At 53.7% G+C, this 13,558-nt stretch overlaps 1 protein-coding gene across 1 annotated transcript in view; it reads right to left on the bottom strand.

The window, feature by feature from the left end:
- The window catches only part of INTS3 (integrator complex subunit 3), a 33,466-nt gene extending 21,082 nt beyond the window's left edge, over positions 1 to 12,384 (bottom strand). The window contains exons 1-9 of the mRNA XM_089665736.1: positions 12,222 to 12,384; positions 8,955 to 9,084; positions 8,322 to 8,376; positions 7,390 to 7,493; positions 6,019 to 6,063; positions 5,818 to 5,937; positions 1,994 to 2,147; positions 280 to 348; positions 82 to 157 (exon numbers count right to left, since the gene is read on the bottom strand). Coding sequence (XP_089521862.1) covers positions 82 to 157; positions 280 to 348; positions 1,994 to 2,147; positions 5,818 to 5,937; positions 6,019 to 6,063; positions 7,390 to 7,493; positions 8,322 to 8,376; positions 8,955 to 9,084; positions 12,222 to 12,330 — 862 coding nt within the window. The 5' untranslated portion in view covers positions 12,331 to 12,384. The remainder of the gene's footprint in view (positions 1 to 81; positions 158 to 279; positions 349 to 1,993; positions 2,148 to 5,817; positions 5,938 to 6,018; positions 6,064 to 7,389; positions 7,494 to 8,321; positions 8,377 to 8,954; positions 9,085 to 12,221) is intronic.
- Positions 12,385 to 13,558: the final 1,174 nt, after the last annotated feature.

Here is a 13,558-nt window from a genome sequence, read left to right as displayed (position 1 = left end):
AATAGGTATCAGAGCCCCTAACCACCCCCCTCCCCCTCCCCACAGACCCCAGACACTCAATTCCCAACCTAGAACACTTACTTAGAATATTGAGCACGGAGTCCTTCCGAAACATCACCAGGTTCCCCATCATGACGTGACACACCAGTTCCTGCAGCTGAGACACAAACAGGGAGTTACCGGAGCCCCGCCCCCCCTACAGAGCTCAGCCCTGAGCGGCTCTCACACCTCCACCATTACAAACGCATTGGAGGTGTCAGTGTAACGTTCGACCCTTACCTGGGCGGAGTCAATGACGGCCACAATCATGTTCAGGAGTTCCCCGCTCCGCAGCGTTTCGTCTGGAAACTGGAGGGAGAGAGGAGAGTGAGGTCCTCCTGCTGTGTAGCTGGAAATTCAGTGACACCCAGAACAAGATGGCCGCCCCATCGCTCAGCACGGCTCAGGCTGCTAATACATCGAGATACACCCCCCCCCCAAATGTACTGCAGCCTCACCCCTCATATTCCCCACAATGCCTTCTTCACATCTCAAATCACCCCAATTCCTGCACCTTCACCCCCTCAGATCCCCCCAATTCCTGCACCTTCACCCCCTCAGATCCCCCCAATTCCTGCACCTTCACCCCCTCAGATCACCCCAATTCCTGCACCTTCACCCCCTCAGATCCCCCCAATTCCTGCACCTTCACCCCCTCAGATCCCCCCAATTCCTGCACCTTCACCCCCTCAGATCCCCCCAATTCCTGCACCTTCACCCCCTCAGATCCCCCCAATTCCTGCACCTTCACCCCCTCAGATCCCCCCAATTCCTGCACCTTCACCCCCTCAGATCCCCCCAATTCCTGCACCTTCACCCCCTCAGATCCCCCCAATTCCTGCACCTTCACCCCCTCAGATCACCCAATTCCAGCACCTTCACCCCCTCAGATCACCCAATTCTGCACTCATACCTCAGATCCCCCTAATTCTGCACTCTCATACCTCAGATCACCCCAATTCTGCCCTCATACCTCAGATCACCCCCAATTCCTGCACCTTCACCCCCTCAGATCCCCCCAATTCCTGCACCTTCACCCCCTCAGATCCCCCCAATTCCTGCACCGTCACTCAGATCCCCCCAATTCCTGCATCTTCACTCCTCCGATCCCCCCCAATTCCTGCACCTTCACTCCTCCGATCCCCCCCAATTCCTGCACCATCACTCCTCAGATCCCAATTCCTGCACCATCACACCTCAGATCCCCCCCAATTCCTGCACCATCACACCTCAGATCCCCTCCATTCCTGCACCATCACACCTCAGATCCCCTCCATTCCTGCACCATCACTCCTCAGATCCCCCCCATTCCTGCTCCATCACTCCTCAGATCCCAATTCCTGCACCTTCACTCCTCAGGTCCCAATTCCTGCACATTCACTCCTCAGATCCCCCCAATTCCTGCACCTTCACTCCTCCGATCCTCCCCAGTTCCTGCACCTTCACTCCTCAGATCCCAATTCCTGCACCTTCACTCCTCAGATCCCCCCAATTCCTGCACCATCACACCTCAGATCCCCCCCAATTCCTGCACCATCACACCTCAGATCCCCTCCATTCCTGCACCATCACTCCTCAGATCCCCCCCATTCCTGCTCCATCACTCCTCAGATCCCAATTCCTGCACCTTCACTCCTCAGGTCCCAATTCCTGCACATTCACTCCTCAGATCCCCCCAATTCCTGCACCTTCACTCCTCCGATCCTCCCCAGTTCCTGCACCTTCACTCCTCAGATCCCAATTCCTGCACCTTCACTCCTCAGATCCCCCCAATTCCTGCACCTTCAATTCCTCAGATCCCCCCAATTCCTGCACCTTCACTCCTCCGATCCTCCCCAGTTCCTGCACCTTCACTCCTCAGATCCCAATTCCTGCACCTTCACTCCTCAGATCCCCCCAATTCCTGCACCTTCACCCCTGAGATCAGGCCAATCCCTCCACCTGCATACTGTACCTCGCTGTATATGGAGGGGGTCAGGTAACACAGCAGACGCACATCATCCTCCTGGCAGGCTTTCATGTCCATCATCAGGCAGGTGTGCAGGTCACCGAGTTGCGTGGCCTGAGCGAACGACTCGTACAAGTTCATCTTCCCGGCCGCGGCTTTGCTGCAGAGAGGAAACCAATTAGACACCAAAATGGACCAAAATCCACCAATAACAGTTAATAACACCAATGGACCAATAACACCACCAATTTTGATATACATTGGAGGTGGTAAGAAGAGTCCCAACCCATCCCCCGCACCAATCCCTGACCAATCGCCATCTTTAGATACATCTGTGTTATCTCTGAAAACAGGTGAGAGCGCCCCCTTTACAATCTTCTCTTCTCCCAGTGAGGATACAGGAGGATCGCGGAATGGACCAGCGGCTGATATCGGAATCACGCAGAACACCCTCCTCAGACGTCTCCTTTACAAATTCTACTTGTCTGCTTGATTTAGTACGTCGGGCGTTTTCTAAGCCATTGCCATGAAATATACAGAAATCTCAGCGATGACGTCATCCACGGCCACGTTTACTTCGGGTCAAGGACTCTGCCAGGTAAGCGATGCTTAAGCTCCATGCTTTCCATGCCTATGTATCCTAGACTCCCGCCAAGAACCCATAGCGTCCGGGGCAGAGGGCGCGTCCGGGGCAGAGGGCGCGTCCGGGGCAGAGGGCGCGTCCGGGGCAGAGGGCGCGTCACGGCAGAAGGGACGTCACGGCAGAAGGGACGTCCGGGCAGAGCGCACGTCATGGCAGAAGGGACGTCCGGGCAGAGCGCACGTCGCGGCAGAAGGGACGTCGCGGCAGACGGCAACGTCGCGGCACAAGGGCAACGTCGCGGCACAAGGGCAACGTCGCGGCACAAGGGCAACGTCGCGGCACAAGGGCAACGTCGCGGCACAAGGGCAACGTCGCGGCACAAGGGCAACGTCGCGGCACAAGGGCAACGTCGCGGCACAAGGGCAACGTCGCGGCACCAGGGCAACGTCGCGGCACCAGGGCAACGTCGCGGCGGCAGGGCAACGTCACGGCGGCAGGGCAACGTCACGGCGGCAGGGCAACGTCACGGCGGCAGAGCGCACGTCCGGGCAGAGCGCACGTCCGGGCAGAGCGCACGTCCGGGCAGAGCGCACGTCCGGGCAGAGCGCACGTCCGGGCAGAGCGCACGTCCGGGCAGAGCGCACGTCCGGGCAGAGCGCACGTCCGGGCAGAGCGCACGTCCGGGCAGAGCGCACGTCCGGGCAGAGCGCACGTCCGGGCAGAGCGCACGTCCGGGCAGAGCGCACGTCCGGGCAGAGCGCACGTCCGGGCAGAGGGGAAGTCAGGGCATTGCGCACGTCTGGGCAGAGCGCACAGCCAGCTACGTCTCAGAGAAGAAAAAGAACATTTCATCATTCAGGAAGTCGTGTACCTGATTAGGAGGGAAATCTGTTCTGGCTATTAATTATCTCCAATAAACAATCCGGACATGGAGAACAGACACTGGATGTTATTAAGCAGAAGAAGAAAATAATGAGGAGGATTAAATCCCGGACCTGATACAGACCCTGCTGGGGAGGGAAAGAAATCTCACATCCGATGCCAAATACGACACCGACCCCAACCTATCATATAATAGTCTCCGACCTCGCGCTCCTCATATTCAATCCTCTTTTACCCAGCCTACCGTCCGCCAGTCTCCGCACCCGGCCTACCGTCCGCCAGTCTCCGCACCCGGCCTACCGTCCGCCAGTCTCCGCACCCGGCCTACCGTCCGCCAGTCTCCGCACCCGGCCTACCGTCCGCCAGTCTCCGCACCCGGCCTACCGTCCGCCAGTCTCCGCACCCGGCCTACCGTCCGCCAGTCTCCGCACCCGGCCTACCGTCCGCCAGTCTCCGCACCCGGCCTACCGTCCGCCAGTCTCCGCACCCGGCCTACCGTCCGCCAGTCTCCGCACCCGGCCTACCGTCCGCCAGTCTCTGCACCCGGCCAATCGTCCGCCAGTCTCTGCACCCAACCTATTGTGTTCCAGTCTCCGCTCCCCGACCTATCGTATACCAGTCTCCGCTCCCCAACCTATCGTATACCAGTCTCCGCTCCCCGACCTATCGTATACCAGTCTCCGCTCCCCGAACTATCGTATACCAGTCTCCGCTCCCCGACCTATCGTATACCAGTCTCCGCTCCCCGACCTATCGTATACCAGTCTCCGCTCCCCGACCTATCGTATACCAGTCTCCGCTCCCCGACCTATCGTATACCAGTCTCCGCTCCCCGACCTATCGTATACCAGTCTCCGCTCCCCGACCTATCGCATACCAGTCTCCGCTCCCCGACCTATCGCATACCAGTCTCCGCTCCCCGACCTATCGCATACCAGTCTCCGCTCCCCGACCTATCGCATACCAGTCTCCGCTCCCCGACCTATCGCATACCAGTCTCCGCTCCCCGACCTATCGCATACCAGTCTCCGCTCCCCGACCTATCGTATACCAGTCTCCGCTCCCCGACCTATCGCATACCAGTCTCCGCTCCCCGACCTATCGTATACCAGTCTCCGCTCCCCGACCTATCGTATACCAGTCTCCGCTCCCCGACCTATCGTATACCAGTCTCCGCTCCCCGACCTATCGTATACCAGTCTCCGCTCCCCGACCTATCGTATACCAGTCTCCGCTCCCCGACCTATCGTATAACAGTCTCCGCTCCCCGACCTATCGTATACCAGTCTCCGCTCCCCGACCTATCGTATAACAGTCTCCGCTCCCCGACCTATCGTATAACAGTCTCCGCTCCCCGACCTATCGTATAACAGTCTCCGCTCCCCGACCTATCGTATAACAGTCTCCGCTCCCCGACCTATCGTATACCATTCTCCGCTCCCCGACCTATCGTATACCAGTCTCCGCTCCCCGACCTATCGTATAACAGTCTCCGCTCCCCGACCTATCGTATACCAGTCTCCGCTCCCCGACCTATCGTATACCAGTCTCCGCTCCCCGACCTATCGTATACCAGTCTCCGCTCCCCGACCTATCGTATACCAGTCTCCGCTCCCCAACTTATCGTATACCAGTCTCCGCTCCCCGACCTATCGTATACCAGTCTCCGCTCCCCGACCTATCGTATACCAGTCTCTGCTCCCCGACCTATCGTATACCAGTCTCCGCTCCCCGACCTATCGTATACCAGTCTCCGCTCCCCAACTTATCGTATACCAGTCTCCGCTCCCCGACCTATCGTATACCAGTCTCCGCTCCCCGACCTATCGTATACCAGTCTCCGCTCCCCGACCTATCGTATACCAGTCTCCGCTCCCCGACCTATCGTATACCAGTCTCCGCTCCCCGACCTATCGTATACCAGTCTCCGCTCCCCGACCTATCGCATACCAGTCTCCGCTCCCCGACCTATCGTATAACAGTCTCCGCTCCCCAACTTATCGTATAACAGTCTCCGCTCCCCGACCTATCGTATAACAGTCTCCGCTCCCCGACCTATCGTATAACAGTCTCCGCTCCCCAACTTATCGTATACCAGTCTCCGCTCCCCGACCTATCGTATACCAGTTTCCGCTCCCCGACCTATCGTATACCAGTCTCCGCTCCCCGACCTATCGTATACCAGTCTCCGCTCCCCGACCTATCGTATACCAGTCTCTGTTTTGCAACATATACACTGCACCAGTCTCCGATTCCCAGTTTATCCTATACCAGTCTTTATTCTCCAACCCATCATACACTAGTCTTCATTTCCCAGCCCATCATATGCCAGTCTTTCTTACCCAACCTATCATATCCCCCTTACCTGGCCTTTAGGTAGTACAGAAGATGATAGCCAATCTTGGGCTGTTTCTGATAAAGTTCAGACAGTAAGTCTAGGAGGAGGGAGAAGCCATTGCTATCTTCTTGCATCTGGATCAGGTTTCTGGAGGCAGAGAAGATAAAGTGAAGATGATAAAGTCTTGGTAAGCCTGGGCTGTAGAAAGAGGATGTAAGGGAGACTTACCTAAATATCAGGTAGAGGGGTTTTCCAACAGACTCTTCCAGAGACCTGATAAATACAAGTAAATATTGTCAGAGGGTAAGAGGTAAACCAAACTAATGTAGAGGTCCAACAAAGTGTCATTGATTCCTATCCATCGGAGTAATCCACTGCCATATCCTTTGAGGCCAACCACAATGTATTTGGTACCATCACCCTGCCCTCTTCCCCACCCCACCAATGGACCAGATTTCGACAGAGTTCACCAATGTACCGTCATCCATCATTCTCGTCTTCCATTGTCCATCCATAGGCAGAATGCCTGCATTACTGTCACAGTCACCCTTTAGTCCTCCACACTGCACTGACATGACCACCAAACGTCATTGTCTCACACATCCTACCTCATCATGTTGTATGCGATCCTTCACAAGGTAGCGGGTATATTGTTGGCAGTCCAGTAAACTGTTAAGGCTTCATCACCCTAACCGGCCCCCACATTCTGCCTTGTGTGGCCCACCTACCCTAAGAATTTAGTATGGATATAAACCTGTCCACTCCTTGTAGCTTCAGCTCAGTTGTAACCCAACAAACTGACATGACTGAACCCTTCAAGAAGGTTCTGATCAAGAAGCCTTCTAACCATACAGAGAACAAAATATCTGGTCACATGGGCTCAGGGGGCACTTAATCATCTGTGATCTCCTCTGGTAGGACCTCTCCCCGGAAATGGTGCTTGAACAACTCATGGAGACAGGAAGCCAAAACGGACAACTGCTCCGAGTCGAAGTTTAGTATGGACATAAACCTGTCCACTCCTTGTAGCTTCAGCTCAGTTGTAACCAGGGGCGGACTGACCATTTGGAAACTTGGGCACTGCCCGAGGGCCCGGGGTCAGTAGGGGGCCCCATGAGATGCCCCTGGTACCTTTTTCATAGGCTTTTTTGAGTTTGGGCAAGGACACAGGGGCCCCATGATACCCTATTGCCCGGGGGCCCCATGAGTTGTCAGTCCGCCCCTGGTTGTAACCCAACAAACTGACAAGATTGAACCCTTCAGGGTTTCAATAAAGAAACCTTTTAACCATACGGAGAAGATCAACATATCTGGTCACATGGCTCAGGAGGCACTTACTCATCTGTGTTCTCCTCTGGCAGGACCTCTCCCCCCCAGAAATGGCGCTTGAACAACTCATGGAGACAGGAAGCCAAAACAGACAACTGCTCCGAGTCGAAGTTTAGTATGGACATAAACCTGTCCACTCCTTGTAGCTTCAGCTCAGCTGTAACCCAACAAACTGACATGACTGACCCCCTTCAAGAAGGTTTTGATCAAGAAGCCTTCTAACCATACAGAGAACAAAATATCTGGTCACATGGGTCAGGGGGCACTTACTCATCTGTGATCTCCTCTGGTAGGACCTCTCCCCGGAAATGGTGCTTGAACAACTCATGGAGACAGGAAGCCAAAACGGACAACTGCTCCGAGTCGAAGTCATCCTGCGAAGAAGAGAAGAAAGAGTTCACCGCTTAGCCTTCCATTTGAAGGACAGCTGTCAGTTGGCCATGCTCATGCTTGGAAGGAGAAGAGTAGAAGACAGTGCATTGGCCTTTCCAGAGATGAAAGCATTAGTCTACTAAGTGCCATGTGTAAGGCCTACAATTATTCCCAGATGGTGGGATCGGCACATCAACGGTCACAGGACATTGGTATCCTACAGTAAGGATCTTACCGGGTAATTGGCTGCTGCTATACTTGGCAGGCCATACTCCATTCTGTTTACCCATTACCATGGCAGTGCCAGGAAGCTTGGATTTGGTGCTACAAGGCTGTTATGGAGCTACACTGAAAAGAGGGAGTGCCTTCTTCAGAACCTCACCTGTGACACCTAACCTCCCACCACTGATATGGGGCAAGCTTTAACGACACAGGAATTCGGAAATAAAATCAGCCTTCTGCATAAGGACAGAAACAAGTTTCAAGGACCTCTTCAGGTCCAGTGCCTTGCGCCAGCCAAACTCTTGGCTCCATCACCTCCCCTTGAACCAAAAAGCCACATATCCCTCCCATAGAATCAGCAACACTTTGCTGCTCAGAGGCACTCCACCCAAGTCCTCCTCCAAGGCATTTTCCGACCTGCTAGAGCTTACAGGCAGGAAACTCTTGATGGCTCTATAGGACGTGGATTGAGGCATTATACTTTGGCTGAACTTAAAAATGAAGACAAGTTTTACCTTCCTGATTCCCCACCACTCTCCTCTGCTGCAGATCATTGGGTTTAATCCGAAACATCAGTCTAAAAGAATAGATGCTTCACAAGCACTTACCTCTAGGATCTGCTCCACTATATCTTGCATCATCTCGCACTGCGACTCCATGTCACTGAAAGATATAAACAAGAAGGCACCATGACCGCTCAACACTAAACACATCGGACAACTAAGGACTCTATTACCTCCACTCAGATCTCAGATTACACTCAGTTCCCTGCTCTATGCTGTGCAGTGTGGCAATTCAGATCCATACCCCTTGCCTTTAGGAGCTCAGAAATGCTGTGTAAAAGGTTTGGTTTGGGAGGATTTAGAAGGCTGCAGATAAACAAGTACAACTTATATAGAAAGATTTGCTTCATCTCTGTGTATCACAGGAGGATATTAACTTCACTGGGAATTTTGAAGAGTTTGGTCACCTCAACGTGCTGGTCTTTGTTAAAAGTTTAAAGCCCCCCCGATCAGTTATGTTACAAGTCTGCATGAATAAATTCCTGACATGCCCCACAATATGCAGCAACAGGTGCAAATCAAGAGAGGTGCAATCTGGGAAAATGATGTCATCAGTCTGCTGCATGAAGGAAAAAGGTTTCCCCAACCCCAGTGATCACTCAAAGTGGATGCTGTAATCCTTTATTGACAGGCAGGAGAAGGGAAAAGCCGGTGTCAGTAGGTACACATACTACTCACCTTTCCTTCTGCAAAGAAACAACCTTGTCTCTCAGTGGCTCTTCCAGCTGTTCCAGATACGGCGTGATGTCTACCGGCTCCTCAACGATCGTCTCTTTGATGGGGTGGAACCTGAAGTCTCGTTTCTTTCCTGGGGATGGAAGAAAACATAAGGGGTGGTTCAGTCTTCAATACTGGGCATTGTTGAGTGTAGTCACATGCAGGGGGGCTTTGACTTAAAGGAGGAAGATGCTACAGCCACAGATATGGTCCCACAATCTATAGCTAAGGTTCTGTAACTTTGAGGAAGGTGTTATATCCACAGACAAGGCCCTACCCGTCCACAGACAAGGCCCTACCCGTCCACAGACAAGGCCCAACCCGTCCACAGACAAGGCCCAACCCGTCCACAGACAAGGCCCAACCCGTCCACAGACAAGGCCCAACCCGTCCACAGACAAGGCCCAACCCGTCCACAGACAAGGCCCAACCCGTCCACAGACAAGGCCCAACCCGTCCACAGACAAGGCCCAACCCGTCCACAGACAAGGCCCAACCCGTCCACAGACAAGGCCCTACCCGTCCACAGACAAGGCCCTACCCGTCCACAGACAAGGCCCTACCCGTCCACAGACAAGGCCCTACCCGTCCACAGACAAGGCCCTACCCGTCCACAGACAAGGCCCTACCCGTCCACAGACAAGGCCCTACCCGTCCACAGACAAGGCCCTACCCGTCCACAGACAAGGCCCTACCCGTCCACAGACAAGGCCCTACCCGTCCACAGACAAGGCCCTACCCGTCCACAGACAAGGCCCTACCCGTCCACAGACAAGGCCCTACCCGTCCACAGACAAGGCCCTACCCGTCCACAGACAAGGCCCTACCCGTCCACAGACAAGGCCCTACCCGTCCACAGACAAGGCCCTACCCGTCCACAGACAAGGCCCTACCCGTCCACAGACAAGGCCCTACCCGTCCACAGACAAGGCCCTACCCGTCCACAGACAAGGCCCTACCCGTCCACAGACAAGGCCCTACCCGTCCACAGACAAGGCCCTACCCGTCCACAGACAAGGCCCTACCCGTCCACAGACAAGGCCCTACCCGTCCACAGACAAGGCCCTACCCGTCCACAGACAAGGCCCTACCCGTCCACAGCTAAGGTGCTGTAACTTTGAGGAAGGTGATACATCCACAGCCAAGGTTCTATAATACTGAGGAAGGTGCAATGTCCACAGCGAAGGTTCTACGTCCACAGCTAAAGCACTATAACTTCTAAGAAGGTGCTGCGTCCACAGTGAAGGTTCTATGTCCACACCACTATAACTTCGAAGAAGGTGCTACGTCCACATCCAAGGTGCTGTAACTTAAAGGAGGAAGGCCCTACCTTCCTCAGCTAAAATGCTGTAACTGAGGAAGGTGATACATCCACAGCTAAGGAGCTATATCCACAGCTAAGATGCTGTAACCATGTCTCACAGCAAAGGTGCTACATCCACAGCCAAGGCGCCTTGTCTCACAGCCAAGGCGCCTTGTCTCACAGCCAAGGCGCCTTGTCTCACAGCCAAGGCGCCTTGTCTCACAGCCAAGGCGCCTTGTCTCACAGCCAAGGCGCCTTGTCTCACAGCCAAGGCGCCTTGTCTCACAGCCAAGGCGCCTTGTCTCACAGCCAAGGCGCCATGTCTCACAGCCAAGGCGCCATGTCTCACAGCCAAGGCGCCATGTCTCACAGCCAAGGCGCCATGTCTCACAGCCAAGGCGCCTTGTCTCACAGCCAAGGCGCCTTGTCTCACAGCCAAGGCGCCTTGTCTCACAGCCAAGGCGCCTTGTCTCACAGCCAAGGCGCCTTGTCTCACAGCCAAGGCGCCTTGTCTCACAGCCAAGGCGCCTTGTCTCACAGCCAAGGCGCCTTGTCTCACAGCCAAGGCGCCTTGTCTCACAGCCAAGGCGCCTTGTCTCACAGCCAAGGCGCCTTGTCTCACAGCCAAGGCGCCTTGTCTCACAGCCAAGGCGCCTTGTCTCACAGCCAAGGCGCCTTGTCTCACAGCCAAGGCGCCTTGTCTCACAGCCAAGGCGCCATGTTTCACAGCCAAGGCGCCTTGTCTCACAGCCAAGGCGCCTTGTCTCACAGCCAAGACGCCATGTCTCACAGCCAAGGCGCCTTGTCTCACAGCCAAGGCGCCTTGTCTCACAGCCAAGGCGCCTTGTCTCACAGCCAAGGCGCCTTGTCTCACAGCCAAGGCGCCATGTCTCACAGCCAAGGCGCCATGTCTCACAGCCAAGGCGCCATGTCTCACAGCCAAGGCGCCATGTCTCACAGCCAAGGCGCCATGTCTCTCAGCCAAGGCGCCATGTGTCACAGCCAAGGCGCCATATCTCACAGCCAAGGCGCCATATCTCACAGCCAAGGCGCCTTGTCTCACAGCCAAGGCGCCTTGTCTCACAGCCAAGGCGCCTTGTCTCACAGCCAAGGCGCCTTGTCTCACAGCCAAGGCGCCTTGTCTCACAGCCAAGGCGCCTTGTCTCACAGCCAAGGCGCCTTGTCTCACAGCCAAGGCGCCTTGTCTCACAGCCAAGGAGCCTTGTCTCACAGCCAAGGAGCCTTGTCTCACAGCCAAGGAGCCTTGTCTCACAGCCAAGGCGCCTTGTCTCACAGCCAAGACGCCATGTTTCACAGCCAAGGTGCTGCATGCAGCTAAAGTACTATGTGCAGCTAATGTGTTGGTTTACACATTGCCCACACAGATCAGGATGGGCTTGCACTTTACAGAAGCTCCATGATGTGGCGGTGTGGATTCACATATATTTGTAGATGTAAGGGTCTGGTATTAATCTAAATGTGAAGCGCAGTCAGAGTCTCTGAATTGGCCATCTGGATTCCATCCAGGGAAATTTTTGTCCTAATAATTTGCAATGAATTGCTCTTTTCCTCCTCCAGTTAAAAAACGACCGATCAACTGACACCTTTTGTACCATCAGTGACTTGTGTAGACAATTCTAACATTCTTGAACCAAAACATGGGAAACTCAACCTAACGGGCTCCATCTAAATATATCACTCTGAACCAACCCTTTAACAGCAGATCAAAAAGTATTCACTGTGGAGGTATAGAAAGTGTATTGAGACTCAAGAACAGCGTCATACATTGCAGATTACCAGTCCTTAGCTGCGGTGACCGCATTCCTTTTCTTTTTTTCAGGCTAACAATATTATCTGCAAATACAGGTTTAGACATGCTGTAATGCTGCATATATATAAAAAAATGAAAGCGCGGGAGTCCGTACCGTTGTCAGTGGTTTTGTTGTTCAGTTCTTCGTCATCATCACTGAACGCTGCCTCTGCGTTGTCGTAGCAGCTCTCCTCTTTGTCAGCTAGGCTGTTGTCCATCTCCATCGACGCTGGTTCTTCTACTTTTACTGAGAAGGAAGAACCATCATAGTACTGAGTATGGGTCAAAATCAATGATGGAGCAGGATGGGTTCGTCCAGACCCAGAGCATGCAGACAAAGTGAAAGGAGGTTTCCCGACTGCCACGCACCTCGGCAGGCAATGTAATAGACTGATAAAAGCAGCCTCAGCTCAGCCTATCAAGGCCATACCACCAACGCGTTTCAACCCCGGTGTGGCGAAACGCAATGGAGTGGCCTTGATAGACTGAGCTGAGGCTGCTTTTACCAGTCTATTACACAGCCTTCGTTAGGTGTACGGCACTTGGGAAACCTCCTTTAACTTTGCCTATTGGCATATGGGGTTTGATCCCCAGCAAATAAATGCATGGAGTAAATTCTTCCCATATTGGTGCAGATGTTCTACAGGGGATTCTCTCCAGCAATCCAAAATCAAACTGGCAGCTTAACTGGCCCTACGAGACCAGGGGGCCAAAGGCTTGACCATCACACCTGCCTAAATGACCAATGGTATGTGGATCCCCTTCCCCTGATGGGGTTCAGGTGTCTCCAGTGAAGGCCCCTTAATAGTACATCATATAAAGTCATTGTAGACAATTATGCTCTTTCAATATTGTAGTAAGTTTGTTGAAGACCCTTTTCTGTTATGAATGTGCCCTGTGTAAAAAGCCAGCTCCATAACGACATGGATGACCAGCTTGGTGTGGTGGAACACAAGTGTCCTTCACAGAGCTCTGACTTCAACCCTACTGAGCACCTTAGGGATGAATTTGAACACCAATTGTGAGCCAGATCATCTCATCCAACATCATTATCTGACCTTATCCCTACTGAACATCTCTGGAATGACTTCAAATACCAATTGTAAGCCAGGTCTTCTCATCCAACATTAGTGTCTGACCTCAACCCTACTGAACACCTATGGGATGACTTCAAATACCAATTGTGAGGCAGGTCTTCTCATCCAACGTCTGGCATCTGACCTCAACCCTGCTGAGCACCTTTGAGATGAATTCAAACACCAATTGTGAGCCAGGTCTTCTCATCCAACATCATTATCTGACCTTATCCCTACTGAACATCTCTGGAATGACTTCAAATACCAATTGTAAGCCAGGTCTTCTCATCCAACATTAGTGTCTGACCTCAACCCTACTGAACACCTATGGGATGACTTCAAATACCAATTGTGAGGCAGGTCTTCTCATCCAACG

This window comes from Staurois parvus, unplaced genomic scaffold (assembly GCF_062004578.1).
Source record: "Staurois parvus isolate SC_StPar_1 unplaced genomic scaffold, SC_StPar_1.0 ptg002311l, whole genome shotgun sequence".
Taxonomy (NCBI): domain Eukaryota; kingdom Metazoa; phylum Chordata; class Amphibia; order Anura; family Ranidae; genus Staurois; species Staurois parvus.
Note: the sequence above shows the minus strand (reverse complement) of the source record. Positions and strands in the feature narration are given on the sequence as shown.